At 42.8% G+C, this 13,237-nt stretch overlaps 1 protein-coding gene across 1 annotated transcript in view; it reads right to left on the bottom strand.

The window, feature by feature from the left end:
* The window catches only part of FANK1 (fibronectin type III and ankyrin repeat domains 1), a 76,141-nt gene that overhangs the window by 10,626 nt on the left and 52,278 nt on the right, over nucleotides 1-13,237 (bottom strand). The window contains exons 5-6 of the mRNA XM_006026592.3: nucleotides 6,641-6,715; nucleotides 6,213-6,278 (exon numbers count right to left, since the gene is read on the bottom strand). Of these exons, the coding sequence (XP_006026654.1) occupies nucleotides 6,213-6,278; nucleotides 6,641-6,715 (141 nt within the window). The remainder of the gene's footprint in view (nucleotides 1-6,212; nucleotides 6,279-6,640; nucleotides 6,716-13,237) is intronic.

Here is a 13,237-nt window from a genome sequence, read left to right as displayed (position 1 = left end):
CTATGCAGGGGGTCGGACTTGATGATCTATTGAGGTCCCTTCCAACCCTAACATCTATGAATCTATGAATCTATAATGGACTTAGTAAGAACTAAATGTAGTGCCGACCAGTAAGAAAGGGAAGAAGAAGGATCTGAGGAATTGCAGATCAGTCAGTTTGACATGATACCTGGAAAGATCATGGAGCAGGTCCTCAAATAATCTATTTTGAAGCACCAACATGAGAACAAGATGACCAGAAACAGCCAGCATGGATTCACCAAGAGCAACGAATGCCTGACCAACCTGATTTCCTTCTATGATAAGGTAACAGACTCTGCGAATGGGAGAAGACCAGTAGATGTGTTATACCTTGAATTTAGCAAGGCTTTTGATGCAGTCTCCCAGGACATTCTTGTTGATAAATTAAGGAAATACAGAGTAGATTCACATCCTGTAAGGTGAATATTTAATGGCTTTGATCATCATGCTCAGCAAGTAGACACCAATGGCTCAGTGTCTGGTTGCGGAGAGCTATCAAGTGGAATTCTCCAAGGGTCTGTCCTGAGTCTGGTATTGTTTAGTATCTTCACTCATATTAGGAGATAGTGCTTGCTTAGCAAATTTGTGGGTGACATCAATTGCATTGGTATTGCAGACACTCTGGAGAGTAGGGTTAGGATCCAGAATTATGCGGATAAATCACAATCAAACATATGAGATTCAGCAAGGACACGTGCAAAGTCCTGCACTTGAGATGGAATAACTGCAGGCATAAATACAAACTGAGGAATGGCTGGCTAGACAGTGGTACTGCAGACAAGGACCTGGGGGTTACAGTGAACCGTGTGCGCTCTGGTTGCAAAAAAAAATTTTTTTTAAAAAGCTAAACACAAACTGGGTCATGTTAGCAGGGCCATTTCTTGCAAATAAACAGAAACAATTCTTCTGCTATACTGAGCATTGATGAGGCCTTACCTGGAGTACTTTATCCAGTTTTGGGCCCAACACTTCAAGAAAGATGTGGACAGATTGGAAAGAGTCAAGCAGACTAGACACTTGGGAAAACATGGCTGATAAGGAAGGGCTGAAAGAATTAGGGCTATTTAGTCTGATGAAGAGAAGAGTTGAAGGAGGATTTGATAACAGCCTTAAAGAACCTGAAGAGTAATTATAAAGAGGTTAGAAATAGACTTTTTCCTATGGTTGTAAGAGACAGGATGAGGAGCAATGTCCTCAAACTGCAACAAAGGAAATTTAAGGTGGACATTAGGAAGAACTTTCTGACTATAAAGATGCTCAAGCATTGAAAGTGGCTACCTAAAAGAGTTGCAGAATTTCTGGAAGTTTTCAAAAGAAGGCTGGTCAGACACTTGACTGAAATGATTTAGTCAGGCATGATCCTCTGTGGAATAGAGGGCTGGACTTGAGGACCTCAGAAAGTTTCTTCCAGCCCTACTTTCCTATGTTCCTATAATCAGCTATTATCCTGTACGGGTCACATTTGCATGATCCTACAGCAATACACGAGCTAAAAACATGCTAAACTGACCCTGAACAGCCTTAAAGTTGGGGTGGTTTTGCTACACTTGTATCACTTCAGAATCAGGAAAAAGTAAGTTGCATTATATCACTATCCTTTGCTATTAATAATTGTTATGTCAGCCTACTGTCTCAGGTCCAGGACCTAATATTTGAGTTTTTAAAAAGGTGAGCGGATAGATGTACACACCCTTATAAGGCACTTAGAAAATAGCTGAAGCACTCCAAGAACGACCCTGAATGAAACTTCTTTGAACAACTTCATTTTGAAACACTTCCACTTACATGTGAACACTTGAGAATAGTGTGACAGGGGTTTGGTCAATCCTCCAACATAGCACAGTACTTTGCTCTCCCCTCACAACTCCCAAAGGGAGGAAGTAAGGCAAGCAACATTGATAACAAGTCAGCATTTCCTGCACGCTTGGCTGTCCTCAGCAATCTCTGGAGCCTGAAAAGCATGCGAAAAATTGTTCTCTCTAACCCAGGGCTTGAGAAAACATTATGGGGCTCTGGAATTGTGATACAGGAGGTTCAAGGCACAGGAAAGCACTTACTGACTATCCACCCTGCTCCTCCCATGCCCCCTCTCCATGGGTGGAGGGTGCACATCTGCCCAAGCCCTGAGGCATTCCAAACTGGAGTGCAATTTGGAGCACTTCAAATGTACATCTGCCCATGGTCTTAGGCACCTAAAGTGGTAGTTCGGCATTTAAGGCTCATTGTAGTGCCTGTCTGTTACTCTGTGTTCCTTCCCATCATTTGTCTACCTTGTCTAGTTAGATTTTATGTTGTTTAGGACAGATATTGTCTTTACTGAAGTAGCACAATGGAGCCCTTACCTAAGCTGTAACATTAATGGTACTGCCATGTGGGTGATGAATTTCTGGCCTATCCTAACACATTTCTGGCTCTTGAAGCCTTAACTGAATCCATAACATGACACAAAAATACAAATACAGTTTTAAATCAGAGTATTAATATTAAAAAGAGTATCCTGCAACATCACTAAGGCAAATATGATATTCTATCTGGCCACCGTGGCAGATGGCTTATTAATAATTCATCATCTTCTCTTGCTCACTTATCTATTTTAACTGTAGTAATGATGAAGACACTGTATTGTCCTTTCAGCGATCAGCTATCCTCAGCTTTGTGTTTCTACTGTTATTCTACTGCCTTAATCCTTTGCTTACTCCCAAAATTTGCTTCTACACCCACCTTTCACATCTTGTTCTGAATGTTACAGCCTAGAGAGGGACATGAAGGTAGGATAGGATAGGACAGCACCTATGTTCTGCCTGACTTCAGACTAACATGGCTTACTAGCTCTGTGCACAGGGATTGGCCGGGACCTTTTGAGCCAAGGGGTCCCGTCCCCTCCTATCGCAGGAACCCCAACCTAGAATTCCTTTCGTATAGATAAAGCTCCAGCTTAAAAGCAGTTAGGTGTTTTATATCCCTGCTACCCGATTAGAAGACTGTTCTGATGGTTAGATACTTTAACCTCAGGGAACAGGCTGTCTTATTTTATTTTGGTACACTATCTATCACAATGTAGCTCATGTCCACAGAGCTACTGTAGAACAAACAAGCAAACATTAAAATACAACAATACTAGCACTCCTGTATTTGAGGCACATGAATTCAATGATATTTAATGATAACTCCAAACGGCCAGGAGGTCAGCCACCTCGTCTGCCCTCCAGCTGGGCTCCCGGTGCTGGCCCTGGACAGGCTCCTCTATCCAGGTCCTGCTACTTGCCTCACTAGGACGGATCCTGGTGTTCCCTATTTAAAAATTATGACTTCCCTGATAAAAAAGCCCCAAATTCTCTCATTAAAATACACAAAATCCATGTTCTTCCGTGATTAAAATGAAACACCGCTATATAGAAAGAGATCAGTTGGGCAATATTTTATTGATATATTTACAATTTTAAAGCAATTTGGAAGCCTACTATGCTGCTATCATGATAATAAAATGAATTCTAAATATCTATACACTTTGGGTTTTTTTATCATAGAAAAAAATCATAACTGCTTCTGTCCCCTTCACTCACCAGGATGTGGGGCACTGAGCAGTACTAATATTCCGGTGCCCTGCCCTGCCCTGGCCCCTCACGCCCAACCCACAGCCCCACCAGTGCCCCTCCTGACCCACAGCCCCTGCCTGCACCCACTAGCCCCTCCTGGCAGCAGCTCCATCCCAGCACCAGGACGTGAGTCCAGCTGCAACTGTTCCACTCACTGCTTTGTGGTTCTGAGCAGTACCAGCCCTGCTGTTCTGCTCTCTGCACCTGTGCCCAAGACCCAGTGATCCCCATGCCATTCCTGGGAAGCCCATGACTGGGGCTCAGGGACTAGGCTGGACAAGCCACTTCCCTTCCAAGCCAGGCTCCCCCTACACAGGCTGCTTTAGCGGGGCAGGGGGGGCTCTAAGTCCAGCTCTGCTGGCCTCTCCAACCCAAAGTTCCCCCCAACTCTCTCTCTCACACACCCCTGCTGCCACCTCCACCCCTCCAGCAAGTCACATCCCATCTGGTACCTGGGCATGAAGTGTGTGAGAGTTGTGCGGGGGGGGGGGGGTTTGGGGGAGAAGGGGTGTGGGATTAGTGGGTGGGTGTAGGGGTGGGTGTAGGGTGTGTGGAGGGATATGGCACTCGTGTGGGGGTTTGGGGTGGTGTGGGGCGGTTGTGGGCATGAGAAGACTGGGTGGGGGTCAGGGGTCTGTTCGGGAGGAGTGGGTCCACCACAAGGTGCACACCTCCACCACCCACAGCAGCAGCAGCCACCACCGTTGGGGCACCTGTGACCTGCTGTAGCCACAGCTCCCTGGTGGTGTACAGCACCACCTGAGAGTGGGGACTGCACATGGCACCAGCCTGGCCCACTGGCACGTGTTCTCAAACAGAATCAAGCTGCTCTTGCTGTCATGTGGGGCTCCTGACACTGCACATAGAAGCCATGCGCTATCGGGCCTGACCCTGTCCTGCCTACATGGGGCCAGCCTGGCCTGATGGCGCATGAAGTACATGGAGGCAGGACCCAGGCCAACCCAAGGGTGCACAGCTCCTACGTACAGTGCCAGGAACACCGCGTGACAGCCAGAGCAGCCTGGTCCCACCTGAGAGTACGCACCAACAGGCTGGGTCAGCACCCTAAACCATATGCAGCCCCCTGTCTCAGGCAGCGCCATGCAGCTGGGGGTATCTACCAGAAGCAGCCTTGAGCACCCCGATGGCTGCTGCCGCTGTGGGAGGTGGGGCTGTGCACCATGCAGAGGATCACGCACGGGATGACTCCTAAGCAGTCCCCCCACACCGTTCCCTGCCACCCTCACATCCCTACTTACCTGGGACAGAACCTGAGTCCAAGCTACTGGTGGTATAGCCTTGCCCCGCTCCTATTTGCTCCACAGCAGAGGCATGTGGCAGGCATGGAGACACTCTGGCCATGTGCTAGAGCATCTCTGTGGAGGACCCAGCTTCTGGTTGCTTTTTTTTCCAGGTATCAAATTTCCTGGTATCAAATTTAGAGTCTGTGCTGCAAATATACAGCACAGAGAACATTTTTTCATTCCCCGTGTGCCTCTTGCAGTGTCTCAAACGGCTTTGGGGTGCCACAACAGGCACGTGCTCACTCGTCTGGATGCAGCTGGAGAGCCTCTAGATTGTCCTACACACGTATAACATGAGATCAATCTCATGGCCTAAAATGTTATATAACCGATTTTATTGCCTTTATAGAGAAGGACATACCTGGAGGGTTGCTATGAGAGATGTATAGTACCAAATTTGCAGGCAACTTCTTAAATTCTATGGGAATGCATGATTTGGAATAATATAATTCTGAGCTACTTGCCTCTACCTGAGTCGTCATCTTTTTGAAATAGTGCAACTGATTTATTAAATTTATCCAAATAGAGAATAGGAGTTGGCTACAGACTAGGTTAATTTAAATAGAAGAACGAAAGGCATAGGAAGAAAAAATAGGATTCACTCAGAGTGAAAATAAAAATCATAATTAGCATGCTTAATGTCATATGAGAAAATGATGTATGATCTATAGAACTGAATGGACACATTTAGGACACAATTTTCAGCCCCTAGGTGGAAACACAAATGCAGGTATATTCTTTGAGCATGCACATCCAAATGTGTGTTGCATTCATGCATAGTCCTCACCAGATACAAATTATGCATAGGGGTTGTAATGCATCACAGTTTAAGGTGACTAACAATTACCAAGTATCTTAAAAGCATATCAGCCACTTCCCTTATTCTACTACAGTCTGTTTAAAGAAGGTGTATTCTTTATATAAAAAAGAGATTTACTTTTAAGTTTGGTTGGTCTCTCTTTTCTTTCCTTACAAGTCTGAGAGTGAATCTGGAGATTAGTAAATTGAAAAATCAACACCACACGCAAGCATCAAACACAGAGTAAACAAAATCTAATCTTCCTCTAGATCTGTGCAAATGCACCTCAATTCTAACTGACACTGCTCTCTTGCTAATCCACACACATGTTCTTCCTGAACAAAGGCTGCCAGGCTAAGTAGTAGGCAACAAAACTCATATTCACTTATGACCCAAGCTTGAATTTCACTAGACGTGAAAAAGTTAATGAGGCATTAACTCACCACTCCATTCCCCAAAATTTCTCTTATAAAAAATATATGCATGATGTACCTGTCTTTTCCACTTCCATTCTTCTGATTCACATCTGTTCCCTTCTCTACCAATATTTCCACAAGCCTGTATAGAAATATGTTTCCATCATGAGTAACTCGCAGTAAACCAACACTTTTCACTAAAATGAAAAACACTGGGTAAAAAAACATTGAAAACTAGTTTTGTATAGAAGCTGATTACTTATTTAAGATTTAGGAAAGGGTTTTCTTGTTTAATCTGCATATAGTAGTAAAAAGATCACTCTGGAATTATTCTTTGAATTATCAAATTAGCCTTTTAGTTTAAGAGAAAAAAGAAAGCAGTGATACTGCATAACATATATCTTTTCTAAATCAACCCTGATTTATTATTTTGATCCAATTATAGCACAGAAATGTAAAAAGCAAATTACACACAACAAAAAGATACAAGAAAGGCAATAATACCTATCATATCCTTTCTGTGAAGCCACCATCAGAGCAGTAAAGCCTAGCTTATCAGGAACATCTACCTTCACATGTCTAATAGAAAGAGGGGAAAAAAGTTACTAACCAGCATATTTCAAATATTTTCACAGAAGATTACACATCTTTCCAAAGCATATTTATTTAGAATACTATTGTTTAAAGAAGTATAGTCATCTATTAAATTTGCCAATGCCATTGATAATTGTATCTAAAACTCTGAATACTCAAGCTTGCTGATTTCTGGTCTGACTGTTTATTTTTTCTATTTTTTTCCATAGAAATGTTTTGACAAATGTTTTTTAAATTCCAGTTTTCAGAGAAGTTCAAGTTACTTATACAAGGGTTGCCAAGGTAAATAATATTCTGTAGTAAAATACTTCATCACAATATAGTTGAAGATGTAAATACAGAATAAGTCAAATAAAATATAGCATTTTAATAAATCAATTTAAAGGAAGTGCATTTGGACAAAAGATCCACAAACAACCTGTAACCCTAGATCATTTTTTTGCTGATACTGATGGCCGATTTTTAACAAGCCATATTGGTTGATACCGATCCAATTCCAATATGCAGCTGGGCAACATAGAGAGTGGCATCTGACTTGTAAGTCTGTTGTGGGGGGGAAGGGAAGATGGGGGAGGGAGTGGGGCTGGGGCAGGCGCTGCACAGCCTGAGTGGAGTGGGGGATGGAGCTGCAAGCACCTTGTCCAGGGTGTGTGGGATGGGGGGCAGAGGCTCCTGCTGCTGCACACACCCCGGGAGGGCATGGGGGGGCCTGTGCCCCTGAATCTGCATGCGGGGTGAGGGCAGGCTGCTGCTGCAGGCTGAGACCAGGGCAGCACTGGGCTCTTCCCAGCAGGGGGTTGTGTCGGGGTTGCGCTTGGGACAGGCAGCAGTGGCACTGGGAGGGGGGCTACGAGGGAATCTGCAGCCACCCCAAAATTTGCCATAGCCCCCTCCCATAGCCCTTGGTCCCAGCACTGCCACCACCCACCCCAAGCACAGCCTGGCACAGCCCCCTACCTGGAAGACCCTGGTGATGCCCTGGACCCATCGCCCTGCATACAGATCCGGGGCACCCCCCATGCCCTCCCAAGGTGCGTGCAGACGTGGAAGCCACCGCCCTCCCCCACCTCCCAGATGAGCCACTTGCGACTCCATCCCATGCCCCGCCCTGGTTATGCAGCGCCTGCCCCACTCCCTCCCTTACCGCAGGAGCCTTGAACTGCCCTACCCATGCCCCTTCCCTCACAACAGACTTACCAGCCAGAACAGCTGCTCTCCACACTGCTGGGCTGCACTCTTGGCTGCTTGTGTGCTGCGCTGCAGCTGCACACATGCAAAGGACATTTATCAGTGGCATTATCCTACATCAGCCTAAAAAAAGCCAATTGCTAATACAGTCAATTTTCCTTATATTGGTGCTGATCTGATATGGGACTGATGTATCGGTCCAGCTCTATTTCTGAGTATTCCTGCAATATTGATACTGTCTGGCATCAGCCATGTTCCCATGTGCACCCAGGACCATAGCACATTGAGCTGGGTTGAGCAGCCTCAGCTGGTTGAGGACCCAGGGGGTCAGTCTGCCAGCCCAGGGTTGCTCTGATCTGGTCCAATGTGCTGCAGAGGGGCTGGCTAGGGCACGAGGGTGCTTCAGTGTGAGACTAACCAGCAGGCAGCCCCTGCACTGAAGGACCCTTGTGCTCAGGCCAGCCGAGTCATTATCTACATGTGCACTGCTGCACACAAAAAAACTCCACAGCAGGATAGTACTTGTATTTACAAGTACTAACCTGCTCCAGAGTTTACTGGTTTCCTGCGGCCTAATAGGGCTGCGTGTATAGACACCAAGACGTTTACTGAAGAGCTAATTAGGCAACTCCACAGTAAACATTTTGTGTAGATGCGCCCAATGGGCAAGTCTACACGTGCCTCTTTTAAGCAGGTTTAGCCTAAAATTGCCATTTTAAAGGCATATTAAGGTCATGTGTCCAAATGTGCACACCCATAATGTGTCTTAAAAATGCCAATTCAATGCTATGTGTACCTACATTGGATACCTGCATAAAGCAAGTATCAAATTTAGGCACAAATAGCTAAGTCATATTAGAGAATGTGTAAATGTACTAATGAGCATTAGCGTGCATCTACATGCATGTGTGCCAATTGATACACACCACGATAATGTGCACATATGCTAATGCAACTTAGCTATTCGTAACTAAATTTAATGAGCCTTAATGAGCATTAGCATGTCCATGTGTAGATGTGCACCTACTTCTCCTTAATATGCCTCTAAGGAAAGGTGTATTAAGTTTAGGCACACATAAATACACACCCATAAGTCTGTTTTGAGACGTGGGAGTTAGCCATACAATGGAAGGGACATCGCCAGGGTGAGATTGAGCTAATGGGCGCCTAAATAGAATAGAATGAAACAGAATGAGCTCTATAAAATCTGGAATGGTGGATGTTTTTTTCTGAACAATGATGAAAGGCCTAATGCTAGTATACTTTGCTTTAAACAGGTGAACTGGAGGGTGGTCTCTGGCCTATAAGATGTGGTTGCAGACGCATGGACATCAGCTCATGAAAAAAGAGGAGTAATGATGTAGCTGGAGATGGACCTGGAGATGGATCTGGAGATGCACCATTATTTATACAAGAGTGACCTCTGGAAGAATGGACACAGCCAGAGATTAGGACCCAAAGAGAAATTAAGATATGCAAGGGATTGTAAGAGAACAGAAAACAAAATGATCTGCAAGTAGAAGGAAGAACAAGGTGGTATGAATCTCACATTCCCTTCAGCACTAGGAAGAGGCAGGTCTATGTGCCTGGGGACTCCATACTAAGAAGGATCAACACAATTGATAAAAAAAATTAAAATAGCTTCAGACTAAGAAAAAGGTGTATGGGAGGGTGGGGGAGGGGTGGAGGATTTGAGAGAAAGTAGTAAAATCCCTGTGCCTGGTTTTAATACAGAAGAGAAAAGACAGATAAACAAGGATATAAAAGGACAAAGAAACTATGTATATGGACATTAATTCAAAGTACTAATGCTAATGGGAGCAGTAGCAGGTAAGCAATACAATTAATGAAGGGACTAGCCCAGCTTCAAAACTGGTCACAGTCAACAAGAATCAACCCAAAAATGTTTGAACACCAACACTAGGAATCTGAGCAATAGAACAGAGCAACTAGAACTACTCGTGCAGCATATGAAACTTGCTATTATGGAGATACCAGAACCATGGTAGAACAGGAATCATGACAGAACTATAAATATTAAACAAAATGAGCTTGTTTAGGAAAGATGGAAATAAGGGTAAAGTGATAGGATGGCAAAGTGGTATGGTGATAGCACAGTTAAGTATCCTGCTACAATTTCAAAAGTGTGAATTTGACCCCCACTCCAGATCCATGGCAAAGGCGACCCACAGTTTGCCAAGCTGTACATGGATCATTTGGGCTAGATCAAAGACAGACATATTTAATATAAACCACATTATTCCATCATGTGCTATTGGCTACAGGAACTTTTGTGCCTTAATCATACTAGCCCCATGGGCTGCAAAACTAAAAAAAGCCCCAAAACTTTTTTTTGAGAGGGGAGGGTGTTGGGGAGCAGGGGGAAGAGAAATTGGCAACTAGTGTTAATGATGCATAGATAGTAAAGAAATGATAGCATAGATAAAACAAGCAAATCTGGTTCACTGTCACTTTTGGGAAGAATACATTCACTAATTTTAGAGGCCTTCTGCAGTTGTACAGGTTCAGACTTGGTTATGGACAGAGATCTCTACTACAGTTAGAGATATATATGGCTAATTGCTTCATGAGAGAACAAAGTCTAATTAGTAACAGAAGGACCCGTATATTCCTGAAAGTGACAGCCAACTGTTTTCTTCACCAAACAGTCACTAAGCCAACAAAAGTTACATTATTTTTAGTAACTTAATTTTGGTAAGCAGAGAACATTATTGAAGCGTTTACCATAGAAAACCTTGTATCCAGCGACTGTGAGTTATTTAAGTTTGAATTAAATTCAAGGATAAACAAAACCAAGCTAGTAGCAAAAGCATGTTATTTCAAAAGGCAAGCTGAGAGGCTTAAATGTGGAAAAGCTGGAGATTTATGTAAATAAAAAGAACAGAGGAAAAGACAATTAGGCATTTGCACACAAACAGGGGGAAAACCTTGTAGGGATATGCTTCAGACCTGGCTACATGAAGCCAAATGCTGTTTTTTTTTATGTATTTGGAATAAGCAGAAAGCTTATAAGCAAAGGAAAAAGACTGATCAGCAAAGGAAACTACTGCAGCTTGGAGGTTAGAAGAGACAGAAAACTAACAAAATTATGAAGTTATAGCCTGCAAGGGAAATTAAAAGAAATAGCAAAAGATTATTTAGTCATGTATGAAACAGAAAAAAAAAAAACAGGAGAGGTGACTACACAGGAAAAATGAGACAGATTACAAGTTTCCCTTGCTTTATGTGGGTTCTGTATGTTCGAATTTGCTCTTATGCAATGACCCTTTTTAGACCAAAAATTTGTTATATGCAAGGTAAATTCATTCTTATGCGATCAGTGTGGGGGAAGCCCGCAGTCAGCTGCTTTGTACTGTGCATTGTGGGAGTGACACACATCAAATTATAGTCTCCTGTGTGGATCTGTGCTCCTCGCTCATTGTCTGAGACACGTGTTTCTGTAGTTGCCATCCCCATTATGATAGTGCCCTGCACTTGTGTGTACTGTCTGCTGTTGATGAGTACCAAAATTGTCTTGTAAAAGTGGGTCTGGGGGGTCAGTAGAGTTGAGGCCTTGGAACAAGTCCCTATTTGTTATGTTGAGAAGTGGGCTCCCTTTATGCGAGTTCAAGTTATGAGCTGTTTTCCAGGAAATACACGTACAGCATAAAGCGAGGGAAACCTGTAGAAATAATTCAGGTATGTTTTAAGAATTAAACGCAGACTTTACTTGGTTCTCAAGAAAGATGATGCAGCTGAGGCAAAGGCAGGAGTTCTAATGGGAATGAGCATGTGGAGATAGAAAACAGCACATTTGGGATGGAATTTAAAAAAACCCAAAGAGCTCAAGTTGGGGAACCATCCCAGAATACTGAGGGAACTGGCACACTACATCAGAAGTTCAGCAGAAAGGATTCTTAATTAGTCTATGAAATGGGGAAGGCATTATGTGACTGAAAAACAGAAACCACAGTAGCTATATCCAAGAATGGGGCGAAAGTGACTTGGGAAACTACACACCTGTTAATCTGACCACAGTAGTATGCAAGGTTTTCATTCTTTCCTTCAAAATTTGTTCTAAAAAGCCATGGAGACATATGGAAAATGAAACAAAGTGCAACATGGATTTACCAGAAGCAGACTGTAACAGATTAGCCTAATATATCTTTGATCAATTATTTTTTAGACAAAAAAACCCAACCCTGGGTAGATCTAAGTTTCAGGGAATTAAATAAAAATACTGAAAAAAATACTGCCACATGAGAAATTATTAAGTTTAGAAGACGCAAAGTAAGAATGGAGAAGATGAAGATTAGTGTAAGAATTGTAAAATGGCTATGAAATTAACTAAAGGAGCTGAACCAATTGGTTATGTTGAATAGGGAACTATCAGCTGGAAAAAGAGTATATAAGATTTGTTGGGACTGACTTTATTTAATATGTTCACAGCTAACTTCAGAGGAGGAAAAGTTGCTGATGACATGAAGTTGGGAGGCATCCTATCTAGAGTATCAAAATATTCTACAGAAAAGATTGGTTTATTTTGAAAATGAGAATAAAAATTAGATGAAATTAATCTGCACAAAGGTGCAAGGCCACACACTTAGGGATTAATTATAAGAATTTGTGCTGCGAGCAGGGAGGCTCATTGCTTCAAAAAAGAAAGACCTGTGTGTACTAGCTGATCTCAGGATGACTATAAGCCATCTACATAAGAAAGGAAGTATGACCTAGGATGTACCAGGCAAAGTATTTCCAGCAGATACATGGAAGTAAGAATTAATATAGGCACTAGTAAAATTTTGTCTGGGATGTTATATAAAATGTTCGTCACTGAATTAAAAATGGTGCAAATTCAGAGAAAAGCCCCTAGGATGATCAGGGAAATTAAAAGGAAACTAAAAACCTAATGTAGAAGGGATGATTACTCTCTAAATACACCAGTGGACAAACAATGAATTATGCTAAGGACAATATTGGCACAAAAACAGAGTGGCCAAGAATAAATTTCAGCCAGTAATGAGAAAATTTGTAACCATCAGAGGGGTGGAGATCTGGAAAAGAAGGGGTTCTAAGATAAATGGGTGCAAAAAATCTAACTAGTTTTAAGACAGAGCTTGAAAAATTTGTAAACAGGCTTCCTACAATAGAAGCTCCATTCCAATCCTGTGTTTTAAGTTCCTATCCACATACAAGTGTGTGGTTAAAACAGAAGGCCCTACCTTCATCAACTAATTCAACTTACAATGAACTAGAGAAAAACCTCCAAGTCTTAAGCCTAATATTAATCTTGTGCATATCAGAAATGAGGTTCTGAAT

The sequence above is a fragment of the Alligator sinensis genome, unplaced genomic scaffold (genome assembly GCF_000455745.1).
Source record: "Alligator sinensis unplaced genomic scaffold, ASM45574v1 scaffold193_1, whole genome shotgun sequence".
In the NCBI taxonomy this organism is placed as follows: Eukaryota; Metazoa; Chordata; order Crocodylia; family Alligatoridae; genus Alligator; species Alligator sinensis.
Note: the sequence above shows the minus strand (reverse complement) of the source record. Positions and strands in the feature narration are given on the sequence as shown.